Source organism: Dermacentor silvarum, chromosome 2, assembly GCF_013339745.2.
Source record: "Dermacentor silvarum isolate Dsil-2018 chromosome 2, BIME_Dsil_1.4, whole genome shotgun sequence".
NCBI lineage: Eukaryota > Metazoa > Arthropoda > Arachnida > Ixodida > Ixodidae > Dermacentor > Dermacentor silvarum.
In genome coordinates this window covers 6,933,228-6,948,851 of record NC_051155.1, presented here as the reverse complement: position 1 = coordinate 6,948,851, position 15,624 = coordinate 6,933,228, and the positions used below count along the sequence as shown (strand labels likewise).

Below are 15,624 nucleotides of genomic sequence, written 5' to 3'. Positions count from 1 at the left end.
CTACAAGGCTCCTTAGTTCCGGATCTGCTCACTGTTGTTCGGCGATATCGTCAGCACTGATGGGTCCCAATAAAGTGTCGTCATCCTGGTCGTCCTGTGGCGGCGATTCGATAGGTCCATGAGACAAGTAGTCGGCGTCAGGGTGCTTGCACCCAGACTGGAAACGACAGTGATGTCGAATGCTTGAAGCCTCAGACTCTACTGTGCGAGGTGACCTGAAGGATCCTTCAAGTTAGCTAGCCAACACGAAGCATGGTGGTCGCTCACAACTTTGTAGGGCCTGCCTAGAGGTAGGGGCGAAACTTTGATGTAGCCCAGATGATGGCGAGGCACTCCTTTTCTGTTGTGGAATAATTTGCTTCCGCCTTCGACAGTGACTGGCTAGCGTAACTTACAACCCTTTCTAGTCCATCAGTCCTCTGCACAAGCACGGTGCCGAGTTCTACGCTGCTTGCGTCAGTGTGGACTTTTGTATAGGCATTTTCATCGAAATGCGCAAGTATTGGCGGCAATTTCAGGCGTTGCTTCAGTTCTTCAAATGCTTCGACTTGCGGCGTCTCCCACTTGAACTCGACGTCGGCCTTCGTGAGGTACGTCAGTGGCTCGGCAATCCGTGAAAAGTCCTTGACGAAGCGACTTTAATAAGCACAGAGTCCAATAAATCTACGCACTGCTTTCTTGTCGGTGCGCAGAGGAAAGTTAGTGATGGCCGCAGTTTTTGGTGGGTCAGGGCACACTCCAGACTTGCTGATTATGTGACCTAAAAACAAGAGCTCCTCGTATGCGAAGCGGCACTTTTCAGGCTTCAACGTCAGTCCAGAGGACTTGATTGCTTGAAGAACTGTTGCAAGACGCCGAAGGTGTTCTTCAAAGCTTGAGGCAAACACAATGACGTCGTCCAAGTAGACGAGGCAAGTCTTCCAATTCAAGCCTGCCAGTACTTTATCCATGACGCGTTGGAAAGTCGCAGGTGCTGAGCAAAGGCCAAACGGCATCACCTTGAACTCGAACAGTCCGTCTTGTGTTATAAAGGCAGTCTTCTCCCGGTCCCTCTCGTCGACTTCGATTTGCCAGTAGCCTGTTTTGAGATCCATCGACGAAAAATACTTGCGTTGTAGAGTCGATCCAAGGTGTCGTCTATCCGTGAGAGACGGTATACGTTCTTCTTCGCGATTTTGTTGAGGCGACAATAATCGACGCAGAAGCGTAGGGTTCCTTCCTTCTTCTTCACTAACACCACGGTGGACGCCCACGGACTAGTGGATGATGTCGTCGCGTAGCATTTCGTCGACTTGTTGCCTTATGGCCTCGCGTTTGCGCACTGAAACTCGGTATGAGCTCTGTCATAGTGATGCTGTTGGTGTAACTTTCTATAGGTGAGAGGTACCAGCTCAGGTATGAACATCTAATTTTATCATTGCCACGGTGACAACCTTCATCAAGATGTGTCTACAACAGCACACAGTGACCCCATGATTATAGCTGCAAAGTAACAGTTGTCAAGTCACCACAGCACGAATCATGTTGACCACTCTGGCCGTGTTTCCTGCTCTCTGCCCATGCTACCAAAGTATGTGTTCCTTAGTGCGAGAATGTTGTGCTCACTTGGCTGTGTGCATCCCCTTGTCTTCAGATCGAGATGTGTTACCGGGTGTCGAGCCACTGGCCATCCAGAGTGACCTGGAGTACTTCAGGGTGAGCTGGCAACATGCATCTAGTATGCATGCTTAGATGGAGCATGCTCAGGCAATCACTTTTGCGTATAAAGCTTATACTAAGCACTGATTGACAAAGACAGTAGAAACAAGTGCAGCAAGCAGAACGTGTAGGTAAGCGCATTTTATATTAGTGCCATTCTAACACTGTTTCATTGTCCATCAAGCTTAAAGATCGTGGAACCCAGGTGTTGTTAAGGAAATTCCAGGCCATGGTAGTTGCACTTTGAGGCACAATGCTGCAACACTCACGTGTGCTTGCATTTAGGTGCACCCCAGGTTTTCATAATTGTGCTCCAGCCTCGCCACTGCGGTGTCTCTAATGTGCTGCTTTGGGACAGTAAACCCGACCAACGAATTATTGGGCATGTAAAATTATGAGCCATGTCAGGGAAGATGACCAAGTGAAATTAAAGATCAGAAAAATGCTGTGTGTCAGCTGCACTTTAAAATTAATTTCAACTGGTTGTGTGCACAGCACATTTCTGCTACGCGCACAGAGCGTTTGAGAGAGAGCGTGTTGCTGTAAATGAGGCGAAATTGGGCCACATACAGTAGTTCGGCCAGGCAGCCGCAAGATCAGTTAAGGGAAATTGATGGAGCACAGACACATTTATTCCAAGACTTTTTATAGCCAAGACATTCCATCACATTATGCTGGTCTGATCACATCACACGCATGAATGTTGCTACATATGTGTTGCTTTTAACATTGCAGCACCCATATAGAGTGCCTCGTCTCATGCAGCACAGCTACTAAAGAAGAGCATGGCCTCATTGAGTCAGTGAACTTTCTGACACATCAGTCAAGAGGTCCACCAGAAAATGAATTTTTTAAATATTTTCTCTTGGATTTTGTTTTCAACAGCTTGTCAGAAAAATTTCTCCTAGTAATTTGTGCTGCCTAGCAAAGCTGGCATCAGTTTTTAATCTAGTTTGTCCTACCAGACACCTGTGAAGTGAGAGGAATCTGCTAGCAAAGCCACTTCTTAATAAAACTTGTTGGGCTAGTTGGTACATGCACCCACATTGTCGACACTGATGGCCATTCAGACATGCCTAGGGTGTCTCATGATAGTGTGACAGTTTTAAACGTGCCATATAGTTGAGAGATTCTACCTTAATTTCTTTCACTCTCTTCCCTTTTTTCACATTCGGCAGCAGAACGTATATATTTGCAAGGCCTTACAAATCAAGTATAAACAACAACAAAAATAGCAGTTTCTATGCCCATGATGTGTATGGGCCTTTAAGGTTTGGTTTTGTAGCGATCCTCGGGTGTTTGATGAACTGCTATATTGATGTTCTTGAAGTATAGCATGTGCTTTTACATCTGTGCCCATTTCCTGCAGTGCTACAGCTGTTACATGAACCCCCGCACTGACATACTCCTTGCTGTGGGCCAGGACACCGGGAAGGTCAGCCTCGTCAGGTTGGTTGGGCAGCAGCGCCACTGCTGTGCTTGCAGAAGCATTTGCTGTTTTCAAGTCTGTATTTATTTGAATGTAAAAGATGATTCAACGTCTAGTTTGTAGTCTCGGGTTCTCCCAAGCAGCCTTTGTGCATAAGGCTTAGGCTTGACAGCCAATTCCCTTTTGCTTGCCTTGTACGACCATGCACCGGCGGTACCAGGACAAGCAGAAATATGACAACACATGATAGAATAACAAGCACAACAACGTTTATTGCTCCAGAGGATTCACGTGGAAGCAGGCTAGGTTCTACTTCAATGTTTGCCGGGGTCGATAGTGTGGCGAGCAATAGCAGGACGCTACAAAGGATGGGAACGAGATGTTTACCTGAGCTCCTTCCTTCGTCGTGGCTCGCAGTCTTCTCTTTTTACCGGTGTTCGCAGTTTGTGCCGATCTCGACTGCCCCGCCTTGTTCTTGGCTCGGTCCAATGGGCGCAGGGCTCCGCGTACACGTCACCGCTACGTTTGCAACCGGTTTCCAAGACGGTCGCGCCACCGCGCGGAAAACCGTCTAGCTCCTCGCACGGGAAGAGGGGAAAAAGGCGTCTGCTCTCCTCGCTTGCGTGGCGCGTCGAAGAACGCGGGAAAATACGAGCCTTCTTACTTCCCACAAGTTTTCAAAGTCTTCCTGAGCGAGTTGGGGGTTAGGGGGTGTATGTAAACAACATAATTTATTGTGAGACAGGTAGTGAAGCAACGTTTAGTCGATGTCAAATAAAGTTTTAATCACCTCCTAAATTCTTGTCATCAGTTATCATCATAGTCATCGCATACCCGGTGGCCCCATCTGTATGGAATTGAATTTATTGCAGTTTTGAATGGAGAAAAGCTCAACTTGAAGGGAAAAACTTATTCACTTTTGCACATCATCATCATCAGCCTTTTTTTTATGTCCACTGAAGGACGAAGGCCTCTCCCTGCGATCACCAATTACCCCTGTCTTGCGCTAGCTGATTCTAATTTCCACCTGTAAATTTCCCAATTTCATCACCCCACCTAGTTTTCTGCCGTCCTCGACAGCACTTTCCTTCTCTTGGTATCCATTATTTAACTCTAATGTTCCAACGGTTATCCATCCTACGCTTTACATGGCCTGCCCAGCTCCATTTTTACTGCTTAATGTCAACTAGAATATCGGCTATCCCCTTTTGCTCTCTGATCCACACCGCTCTCTTCCTGTCTCTTAACGTTAGGCCCAACATTTGCCGTTTCGTTCCATCGCTCTTTGTGCGGTCCTTAACTTGTTCTCGCGATTCTTTGTTAACGTCCAAGTTTTTGCCTGATATGTTAGCACCGGTAGAATGCAATGATTGTATACTTTTCTTTTCAATGACAGCGGTAAGTTCCCAGTCAGGATTTGACAATGCCTGCCATATGCACTCCAACCCAATTTTATTCTTTGTAAATTTCTTTCTCATGCTCAGGGTGCCCTGTGAGTAATTGACCTAGATAAGCATACTCCTTTACAGACTCTAGAGGCTGACTGGCGATCCGCAATTCTTCTTCCCTTGCCAGGCTATTGAACATTACCTTTATTTTCTGCATAATAATCTTCAACCCCACTCTTACACTTTCTCGGCTAAGGTCCTCAATCATTTGCTGTAATTCGTCCCCTTTGCACTTTTGCACATAACCAGTGTCATCACAAGACTAAAGTTTTTAGACACGAAAAAATGCTGTTTTAGGCACCTATAGTAGGCACTAAAAGGTGCAGTTTAGGCATACATAGGCACAGATAGTGATTGCTTCCCGAATAGCTTCGACACGGCATTGGGCTTTTATTATAAAGTAGATTAGAATGCCACATTTCTTGGTTACTTCCTCTTTTTTAAGAAACAAAAAACATAGTGCACAAGTGTGCGCCCATTTGCAGCATTGGTGCACGGTTTCTGCCTAGACACAGTAAGAATAATTATGGAAGTAGTGGCAAGCGAGCACCATATTGAGGTTTTGTTGCCTAAACGTTGTGCCTTCTGTCACTCAATATCAGCCTATACGTAGAAAACGACCGCTTAACGTCCGCAGATGTAGGCGGTGCGTACATTTGCTGACCCATAAATCGGACACCGATAATCCGGAAATGCTCGGTAATTCGGACAGCTTCGTGGCACTGCCAATGGCCCCATAGACTTAATGTGTAAATATGACCGATATTTCGGACAGCCGCCAGCTTTATATTCGATTATCCGGACTCCGTCTGTGACTGTAGCGTATGCGGATTCTGCCGCCATTATCTCCTGTGGAAACCTCGATGAGACATGAAGTATTACCTCACATACGAGACATCAAGTATGGCCTGAGAGATCACACGTAAAACGGTAATCTCTGAGGTCTTGTCTTGGTTGCAGCACTATGCCTCAGATTAAATTACAAATGCTGATCTTGGAGGCTTTGTCGGAATTGTGAGGTTGCATCATCATCACATCCCATTCCGGCATCCTAACTAGAGTGTACTAGAATATGGTTGAGTGGGACGAGCGGCTGGGGTGGTGCATGCTTTGCAGTGAGGTGCCCGACGACGAAAAATACTGTGGCGGCGCTGCGATCGAAGTGGATTGGGCCGCATCAAGGTCGCGCCGTTGGAAACTGCTGGCGATACTGCTCGGCAGGGTCATTCGTACTACTTTGCGTGCTGGTATTTGCGTTCAGACCACTCAAATGGTGTTCGTAATTGTATATGACATGTATTTATACCTTAAGAATAAATTACTTTTTTTCTCTTCTTTATTTTGTTTCATCTTTTAATGTCACTCAGTGATTGCGCGTGCATTGCGGCCGCAGTGTCTGCTTTCATTCTACTACGTTATTGCATGGTTCCCTTTGGAGAACAAATATTTTGCTCGTTCTTCAAGCAGCATGTATCTCTCGTGTGTATTGTTGCGCATATAGTTTTCTATCAGTAGGTCTTGTGAAACGCAGACAGAGAAACATATGTAACCTTCCTGCTTGCCGCTTCAAACACAGAAAACATATCTGCCCCATCCAGCGCCTTGTACTCAGATTTATGCGAAGCGTTGTTATAATAATGATAATAATAATAATAATAATAATAATAATAATAATAATAATAAATGCCACGCAACATTCTATTCGAGTTTCCGCCTTCCTCGCGTAATAGAATGCGGAGTAATTGGTACGGTGTCATTTATTGCAGTCAGACCTCGAGTGCCGAAAACAGTTTTCATTAGCCATTCTATATGCTAAGCTTTGGCCGTAAGCCATACGTGGAACTTGTTTTCCAGCCAATAATTCAAAAAAGCAAGAATAAGAAAGAAAGCCAACGTGGTAGCCTGATTAGTGGCTTTATAGTGAATACGGCGCTGCGATGCTAAACTGGAGCTCGCGGGTTCAATCCAGGTCATAGAATTCGATGGAAACGAAATTGAAAAACGCTCGTGTACTTCTATTTAGGTGCATGTTAAAGAACCCCAGGTGGTGAAAATTAAACCGGGTGCCTCAGAATCATGTCATGGTTTTGCCACGTAAAAACGAAGAATTTGTTTAAATAAGATAAAATAAAAAAGCAGGTGGCTGCATTCCTCGGCTTTTTTTTTCTAAGGGTGTAAACAAAATAAGTTATTCTCGAGTCTGATTTCTGAGAAAAACATGTTACGCTTATCCTATATTTTATACATAAATCTAATGCTGTTTCCAAATGTATGTCCGCTCAGCTGAGCAGCTTGTATCTTATATAAATGGTTGCTTTCAGTTATCCGGTGCACTATCATAACGACAATAATGAACCAATTAAAGGAACGGCATACCTCATATACACGTAGAGATATGTGTAGATCTGCTGTGTTCGTTGAAGAAGTGTGGTACCACATGGGGCAACCAGTTTTAATGGGTTGCAAACATGGTGAGACTGTCAAAAAAGGTTTTCCTTGCCTGAATCAAGTTAGCAGATTTGCTGACTGCCGCAAAACGGGGCATTTATATTGAGCTACAGCTATAAAAAATGGGAACTTGTTAAGCAGGACTTATTAACACCCGTGCGTTAATTCTCTGAGGAACTGCGCCTCTGCGCAACAGCCACGACTCTCCGGCAGCACAATCATTCGGAATAACAGTCCTCACTTGCGTCGGTCACTCACCTTTTAGACTTCAATGGGGCTGTTGTGCGTTACATTCAAACAGAAATGACTATTCGGCGTCGAACAGTATATCAATAACATTTGCTATATATACATATATATATATATATATATATATATATATATATATATATTATGACATCTCCATTGGCACGATGTTTATTCAGCTCGAGTACTTGGGAGCGAACCAGCACACACTCGATGATGATGGTCACACATAACTGAAGATGAGGATCGAGCAACGTAGAATGATTATGATAATATACAGATGAAGAAGACGTGCGTAATAAACACCCACACTAATTTACCCCCCACATGGAAGCGGCCATCCTGGCCGCAGGTCAAGGTGACGAAGAACGCCGCTTGAAGGGTTTCATGCCGGAGTCATGAACGACCTCGGTGCTGCGACAATGGCAGTCTGTTGCGGCGACAACAGGAGTCACGCGATAATTGACGGGCGATGTCTGCTCCAGGACTATGTAGGGCCCGATGAATCACGGCTGGAACTTGTCGCTCAAACCAGCCGTGCAAAGGGGCGTCAATAGAAGTATTTCCTAACCAGGTCGGAAACACACAACGCGATGGAAGGTGTCGTAAATGATCTTCCGGTCTTGTTGTCTGGCCACTGTGTTTACGCGACCACGCTGGCGGCACTGGGCGAGTTGGGAAATGAATTCTTCGCTAGACGATGCAGATGGGTTGACAGGAGAATCGAAGAAAGAAACGTCTAGAAGGGAAGTAGGCGACCGTCCGTAAACTAGGTAAAATGGTGAGTAGCCGGTGGTACGCTGAACGGCCGTGTTGTAGGCGAAAGTGGCGAATGGTAGAAGCTTGTCCCAATTTTTGTGATCAGGCTGAATATATACGGCGATCATGTCAGCAAGCGTGCCATGAAATTGCTCTGTCAAGCCGTTAGTTTGTGGATGGTAACTCGACGTTGTTTTGTGGGTGGTACCAGAGGCGCGCAGGACTTCGTTTAAAAGTTGCGAAAGAAAGACCTTTCCACGGTCGCTTAGCAGTACCGGAGGAGCACCATGGCGCAGAATTATAGCTTGAAGGACGAAGTCGGCAACCTCCGAAGCTGAGCCAGTGATCACTGATGTTGTCTCAGCGTAGCGTGTCAGGTGGTCGATGGCGGTCACTATCCACCGATTGCCAGCTGCAGTAACAGGAAGGGGCCCGTAAAGGTCGATACCAACAACCTCAAATGGTGCGGTGGGACACGGAATAGGCAGTAATTCGCCGGCAGGAGCAAAAGTTGGGAGTTTTCGATGCTGACACGGAGAACAGGAACCGACGTATCTCCCCAGACTAGTAGAAAGGCCAAGCCAATAGTAACGGCTTCGAATGCGATCGTAGGTCTTGTGGTGGAAACCGAGATGCCCAGCAGTCTTGTCATCGTGGAATGCTTCGAGGACATGGGCTTGAAGAGAGTGGATAGAACGGGCACCCAGCGTTGACCGTCAAGGTGGTAAATGCGCCGATACGGCACGCCATTGTCCACCTTAAATTGTGCGAGTTGGCATCAAAGCCGTGCGTTAGGTGGGCGAGAAGCGCCAGAGTTCTATCATACGCCGACAATATGGGTCAGCCCGTTGGCGAGATGCAAATGTTTTATCGTCGTCCGGAGAAAGGCGGTCTATTGAGGCTAGAGAGGAAACCGGCGTAGAAGTGACATCCCGAAGAGCTGCTTTGCAACGCTGCAAATTCCTGAATTCCTGGATTGGAGATTGGAGAAATATTGTCACAGACCCCGGTGAACGAGGCGCAGACGCCGGACTAATTTCCAAAGCCGACTTATCAGCTTCCGAAAATAATCCCACGAAAGCAAGGACAATTAAGAGTGGGCCCTCTGGTGCGCCAGCGAACGCCGGTTGCTGTCCAAAGACCGAGTCAGAGCCCAGAGTTCCCAAAAACACAACAAAATATATTCTTCACACAAGGCAGTTACACACAAACTTGCACACTTAGGCTAGACACAACACAATACAAATCAGATGGGTATTAACAAACACAAGAAAATAACGACAAGCACTGAGAGTCCAACACGTAAAACACAAAATAAAAAGGAACACTAAGTGTCCAATCGTATTCACCAGTGTTGGTCTTGGAAGTCAGACGATCTCAGTGTAACTTGGGGACAAATCTCGAAGAAAGAACTTCTTCCGGAAATGCAGACGCTCGATGAACTCGTCGACTAGCTTGCCGGGGAATCCCCTTCTTCAGCAGACGCTCGGTCTTCACGTTACATCACTTCACCGGTGCGGACTGATCTCCTGAATTCCTGAATTCCACCATCTGATTCTCGCACGGCGGTTATATAGCTTCCACAGGTGTTCTCGAACTTTTCTATCGGTGTCGGGATCTCGTAGCATGGCCAAAGCTTGGGGAAGCTTCGAGTCATTTCTCGTACCTTCGACCGCCGTCTGAGTGTTGCCGAAGGGGGGGGGGGGGTGATGATGACTCATGCTGTTGGCGCGCGCGTACACGCTGTAGTTATCTCTCTCTCGACTCGCCGGGTGAGAAGGTGTCTTGGCGCGCGCGTGTCCACTCTCTCTCTCTCCGGTTAACGTCGTTCCGTCGAGTCTCTTCCAGATGTTTCGGCGCCGTTGTTAGCGTTGCTGTTTGAGGCGTATGCGCTGTCCGCCTCTGTTGAAGTTGCCGCGGGGCCGGCGTGTTCTTTCGCTGGCTTGCATGATACGCGGCGCGCGCTTGGATTACGCGCTCTTTTGTGACAGACGCAGTTGCTGAGGTGTCGAGTGGGTGCGCAGGAAGCGGGCAACGAGAAAGAGCATCAGCGTCTTGGTGTTTTTCCCCTGACTTATGAATAATGTCAAAGTCATATTCTTGCAGGCGGAGAATCCAGCGACCCAGGCGTCCAGTCAAGTTCTTGAGAGTGGAGAGCCAGCATAATGCGTGGTGGTCCGTAACAATTGTAAAATGATGCCCGTGCAAATAGGGACGAAACTTCTGTACGGAGCAAACAGCAGCCAAGCACTCCTGCTCAGTTATTGTATAGTTATCCTCAGCATCGGTGAGTACGCGGCTGGCGTATGCAACGACTCTCTTGCGCGAAGAGTTGTCGCGTTGGAGTGTACAAGAGAGTCGGTGCAGTCTCATCAAAATGGCAAAGCACAGGTTCAGACGGGAGGTCCCCCTTCAGCATGTCAAAGGCAGCTTCACATTCTTGAGACTAGAGAAAGGGTACACTGGAAGCAAGTAGCTTGTGTAGCGGCGCAGCGGTGGAGGCAAAGTTCCGTATAAAGTGACGGAAATAAGAAGCGAGGCCAAGGAAGCTTCGCAAGTCTTTAGGCCTTTCTGGGCGAGGGAAGCGAAGGACCGCAGCAATCTTGTCAGGGTCAGGACGTATGTCCTCCTTGCTCACGACATGCCCCAGGACCTTAATAAATCTGCTGGCGAAACGGCATTTCTTCGTGTTGAGCTGAAGATCAGCGTCCGCAAGGCACGTCAGAACTTCATATAAGCGTTGCAGGTGCTGAGAAAATGTTGACGAATAGACGACAATCTCATTCAGGTAGCAGAAGCAAGTTTTCCATTTCAGGCCACGCAGCACGGTGTCAATCATGCATTCAAATGTCACAGGTGCGTTGCATAGCCCGAAAGGCATGACGTTGAATTCATAAAGTCCATCAGGGGTGGCAAATGCTGTTTTTTATTTATCGTCTTCGTGCATTGGAATTTGCCAATAGCCGGAACGCAGATCGAGGCTTGAAAAGTATTCTGCACGTTGCAGTGAATCAAGGGTGTCATCAATGCGAAGCATAGGGTATACGTCCTTTCGAGTGATCTTATTCAGGGCCCGGTAATCAACGCAAAAGCGCACGCAACCGTCTTTTTTTTTTTTACGAAAACAACCGGAGATGACCAAGGGCTAGCTGAGGGCCGGATGACCTGTTTTAGCATGTCCGCGACATTTTCTTCTATGATTTTCCGCTCGGCTAGGGACTCGCGGTACGGGCGTCGGCGCACTATGGACGCTTCGTCTGTCTGTCTGCGATGCGCTGCAGCTGTGGTTTGGCCCAGAGTCGACGAATGGACATCAAAAGAATTTGCGTGTTTGTTCAACAAAGCAAGCAGCTGCTGCATCTGTGAAGCTGGCAAGTCACTGCTGATGGCTGCAGTAAGGACGGAGGGAGAAGCAGTAGCACAAGTAGAAGGGTCTTTGAAAGACATAGTTGTAAGGGGCACGACGCATGCAGGCCGTGGGTCGGCCGCACAAGCCACTGTGGTGTTTTCCGGAAGGAGAATTTTCTCCGATGTCGCGTTCATGGCAGTGACAAGCGCCGAACCATTGTAAAATTGAACTACACCTGGTGCAAAAGCAATGCCTTTATGAAGGCAACGGGAAGAAGGCAAGACCAAGACGTCACCATGGTCGATATCGGGCGACATATTGGTAATAATTCGCTGTCGGCCGGGAGGCAGTTTGGTATTTTCTGCAGCGATCAGGCGCAACGGCGTGCACGTGTCTTTCCCAAGTAAGTAGTCGGTGTCCGTAAGATGCACGACGCGTTGACCACAACAATTAGCCGCGGAAGCAGAAGACAGAAAATCCCACCTTAAAATAAGTTGATGAGTGCACGGCTAATTGTAAATGGTACCGAATATCATTGATCAGGACACGGGCAGTACAAAGAGCGGAAGGTCGAACAGTGTCCCCTTGGTCTGCAATTAGCGTCGGTCCGTCGTATGGCGTCGTGACTTTCCTGAGACGGGAACATAAATCTGCGTGAATAACGGAAATGGCCGCGCCTGTGTCCACCAATGCATCGACGGGCACTTCTTGGACAAACACCGAGAGCATATTGGATGGGCGCGCTGGAGGAATTTCAGTCCTGGTGTCGTATGCAGTTTGTCCTCCAAAAACCGCATCGCTTAGTTTTCCGGACGAATGTTAGAGTTGAGGGAGATGGGCCGTAGTGGTGACGTGGAGCGGCGGAACAGCGAAGAGAGCGGCATCTGGCTGAACGGTAAGTGCTGCGGTCTTCAGTCGATGCAGGCGGAGAGGTAGAGCGGAGCGGAGGTGAAGAGAAACACCGGCTTTGGGAAGAGGCTCCACTGGAAAAGTTGCGTTCGGAGATGTCGTGTCCCCGACGCTCGTCCTGCTGGCGCTTGCGGCAGAAACGTGAAATATGGCCGCGATAGCCGCAGTAATAGCACGTGGGACGTGACGGACGCCATGGCGGATAGTACAGGGGGCTAGGTTCTCTGGGAGTCAGTGCAGTCAAATGGGCCGATGAAAGCTCGGGCGGCATCGCCGAGATGTTTACTGGAGGTGGGGCAGTAACGGATGCGTACGTGGGTAGTGGCACCGTGGAGTTGGCGTTGCCTGGAGGCGTGGCAGCAACTTCCGCGTAGGTTGGTAGGGGACGAGAGACGGAGGGTTGCGCGCGCGTGGAGCAGGTCGAGGACGCCAGTTCATTCCTGATGATGTCACGCAAGGCCGTGCTAGTAAGGCGCACTGGGGCACACCGACGGTGACGACAAGCCCATAGGTTGTAATTCTTCGCGTATCATAGCTCTTATCATGACATGCAGATGTGGGTCCGCCGTAGACGAATAGTCGGCAACGTCCGGCTGCTGAAGGCGAACAGACTCAAGTTCTAAGGCGCTGACACGTTGTGACGATGTCAGCGATTGTAGTGGGGTTCTTGATGGCAAGGGCAGTTGAAGGCGACTGATCTAATGCCTTTCAGAACGGGGTGCACTTTGTCTGACTCTGACATAGATGAACTCACACGGCTGCAAAGCGCAAGAACATCCTCGATATACGATGTGTAGGACTCGCCTGGCTGCTGTTGGCGAGTATCGAGGGTTTTCTTTGCTATGGTAGAACTAACGGCCGATGTACCAAATACTTGGCGGAGCTGCTGCTTGAAGGCAGCCCAGTCAGTAAAGTCTATCTCGTGGTTGAAGAACCATGTCTTCGCCACACCCGTCAGGTAGAAGGAGACGTGGCGGAGCTTGTGGGGGTCGTCCCAGTGATTAGCATAACTTACTCGCTCGTAGTCATCCAGCCAGTCCTCCACATCTACCCGACGAAGACCAGCGAAGAGATGGGGATCACGCTGGTGGCTGCTTAAGATGTAAGGGGTGGCTGGTGGTGCCAGAACGGTAGCGGTAGAAGTGGAGGGTGGTGCCTCCTGAGACATGCTAGCGGACAGTGGGCGCAAGCAGCGGCCGTAGACTGAGCGGGCAGAGGACTGAGGATCGAAGGAGCTACCTCCACCACTTATGACATCTCTGTTGGCACGACGTTTATTCGGCCGGAGTACTCGGGAGCGAACCAGCAAACGCACACACCCGATGATGATCACACATAACTGAAGATGAGGATCGAGCAACGTAGAATGATGATGAGAATATACAGATGAAGAAAACGTGTGTAATAAACGCCTACACTATATGTATTGTGGGGTCTCACATGTGCTCTTGGGACAAAGGAACGACAACACAGTAGTGCAAACAATCAAAAGGGCATTTATTGCACCTTTCTTACACTAATGCACACTAGCCGAATTACTACCAAAGAACATTCACACGGGCGCGCGACAAATCAAGGAAGTCCGACTCACCGCGACCCGATAGCGAGCGAATACGTTCGCCCCATGCTATGACACCTATCGCCTAGTCGTTCACGTGTACAGTCACGCGAACGGTGGCGCGCTCGAACGATCCGTGTTCGTCCATACCGGTGTCCCGCTCTTAGCCTCGCGCGACGGTCGCGCGAAGCGGGCCGGCGCACGCGCGAAGCGTTCGTGCGTGTTGGTCGCCGATCCCAAGCCAAAGAGAGAGCGCCTCCGACCTTTTTCTCCCAAGTGACCCCGCCGTTCTATGACACTAGCGCCATCTCTCGCAACGCGCCGCAACCACCGCTGGGCTTAGCCACGCAGAGAAGCCGCACTACAGGAGACATGCGGGGAAAACAACATCAGGGGACGCGTGAGAGTCGCGCATCCCCACAGTATATATTGTACTGAAGGCGAATGACCGCGCTTCGGTCATTCTGGGATGTCTGGGAAAAGAAGACGACGATGAGTGTGGTTGTTGTTGACGCTCTAGCTCGCGCTCGCCAGTAACCCGACCTGCCTTTCGGATAGCCTTCTGCAACGCCACGTCCTAGCCTGCTTGAAGACCAACACCCCCATTTTAATATATATATGAGGTGTTTTTGCCTGCTATGAATATTATTTCTGTGAATGAGAGCTTTATGTGCAGTATTCACAAATAAGTGTGTTTGTTACTGCCAGCATGTGCGCTTAATCTGGTCGGGAGTTCTCACTTTTTCAATTAGTGCATGTAAGATACAGTGGAATCTCGATGATACGAATCTCACGGGGTCACGAAAAAAATTCGTATTAGCCGAATTTTGTATCATCGAAACACAATTAAAACTAGCTAAATTAACGAGTCGAGAGGTGAACTCACTCAGGCACACGTACGTAAAAAGCATTTACAGTATAGACCACTTATAACGTAACCGTTTATAGTGCAGAACTGGCTACAACGCAGCCTTTTCCGACTCCTGTTTACCCTCCCATAGAACTCCATGTATACACATACCACTTACAGTGCAGCAGCGTGAGACGAAATTGCGGCTTCCGCGGGAAAATCTCGCCGACAAGGGCGGCAGCGAGCACGAGGTGTGCCAACCGGTGCTCGCTGCTGCCCACCGACGGGAGAGGAGATCAACGAGGGCGATGCGGAGGAGTAGCATGAGACGTGGAGCATGAGTCCAAGGGCGATAAAGTCGTCACCGTGCGCCGTATGTGCTAGTGAAAGCGCGCGGGGGACGTGCACCTTCACGGACAGCGAACGCAAAGCGGAGAGCAAATGCGACTACCGTTGTGCGAAAGGCCATGAGGGTATCGGAGGGAGGAGGGGGGCGACGCTGTGCTGCGGCGCCAAATGCGTATCGTGCAACCGAGCACAAGGGTAACTGGCGACGCAATCTCCCCACGCGAAAGGAGCAAAGTGGGAAGGTAGCGCGGGAGGGAGGGGGGGGGGGGGGGGCGGCTCCTACTCTGCCAACAATTGCGTTCTTGTACTTTGCACCTGTGCCGGCTGTCGGTGTTGTCGCGCGCACCGTATCTTGAAAGCGATCTCCACACGGCTCTGACCTTTGTATGCGCTGTGCTTACGCCGCTCAGTTTCCGTTGAAGCGATAGACTGCACGAACCACCGCTTGCTGCGGCGGCCACGCGTGGGGAAGCACGGCCACCGCAGCGAGCGAAGAGACAAAAAGAAAAGCACAAAAGCAACAAAAGCGCTACCGCTTGAAACTCTGCGCCCAGTCACGGCTTCCGCGCTGTCCTGGCGCCG

At 49.1% G+C, this 15,624-nt stretch overlaps 1 protein-coding gene across 2 annotated transcripts in view; it reads left to right on the top strand.

Moving 5' to 3' along the window:
- Positions 1-15,624, top strand: part of LOC119441295 (GATOR complex protein MIOS-like) — a 341,599-nt gene that overhangs the window by 30,549 nt on the left and 295,426 nt on the right. For both annotated transcript variants that reach the window (XM_037705922.2, XM_049661128.1), the window contains exons 4-5: positions 1,634-1,695; positions 3,068-3,147. In XM_037705922.2, coding sequence (XP_037561850.1) covers positions 1,634-1,695; positions 3,068-3,147 — 142 coding nt within the window. The remainder of the gene's footprint in view (positions 1-1,633; positions 1,696-3,067; positions 3,148-15,624) is intronic.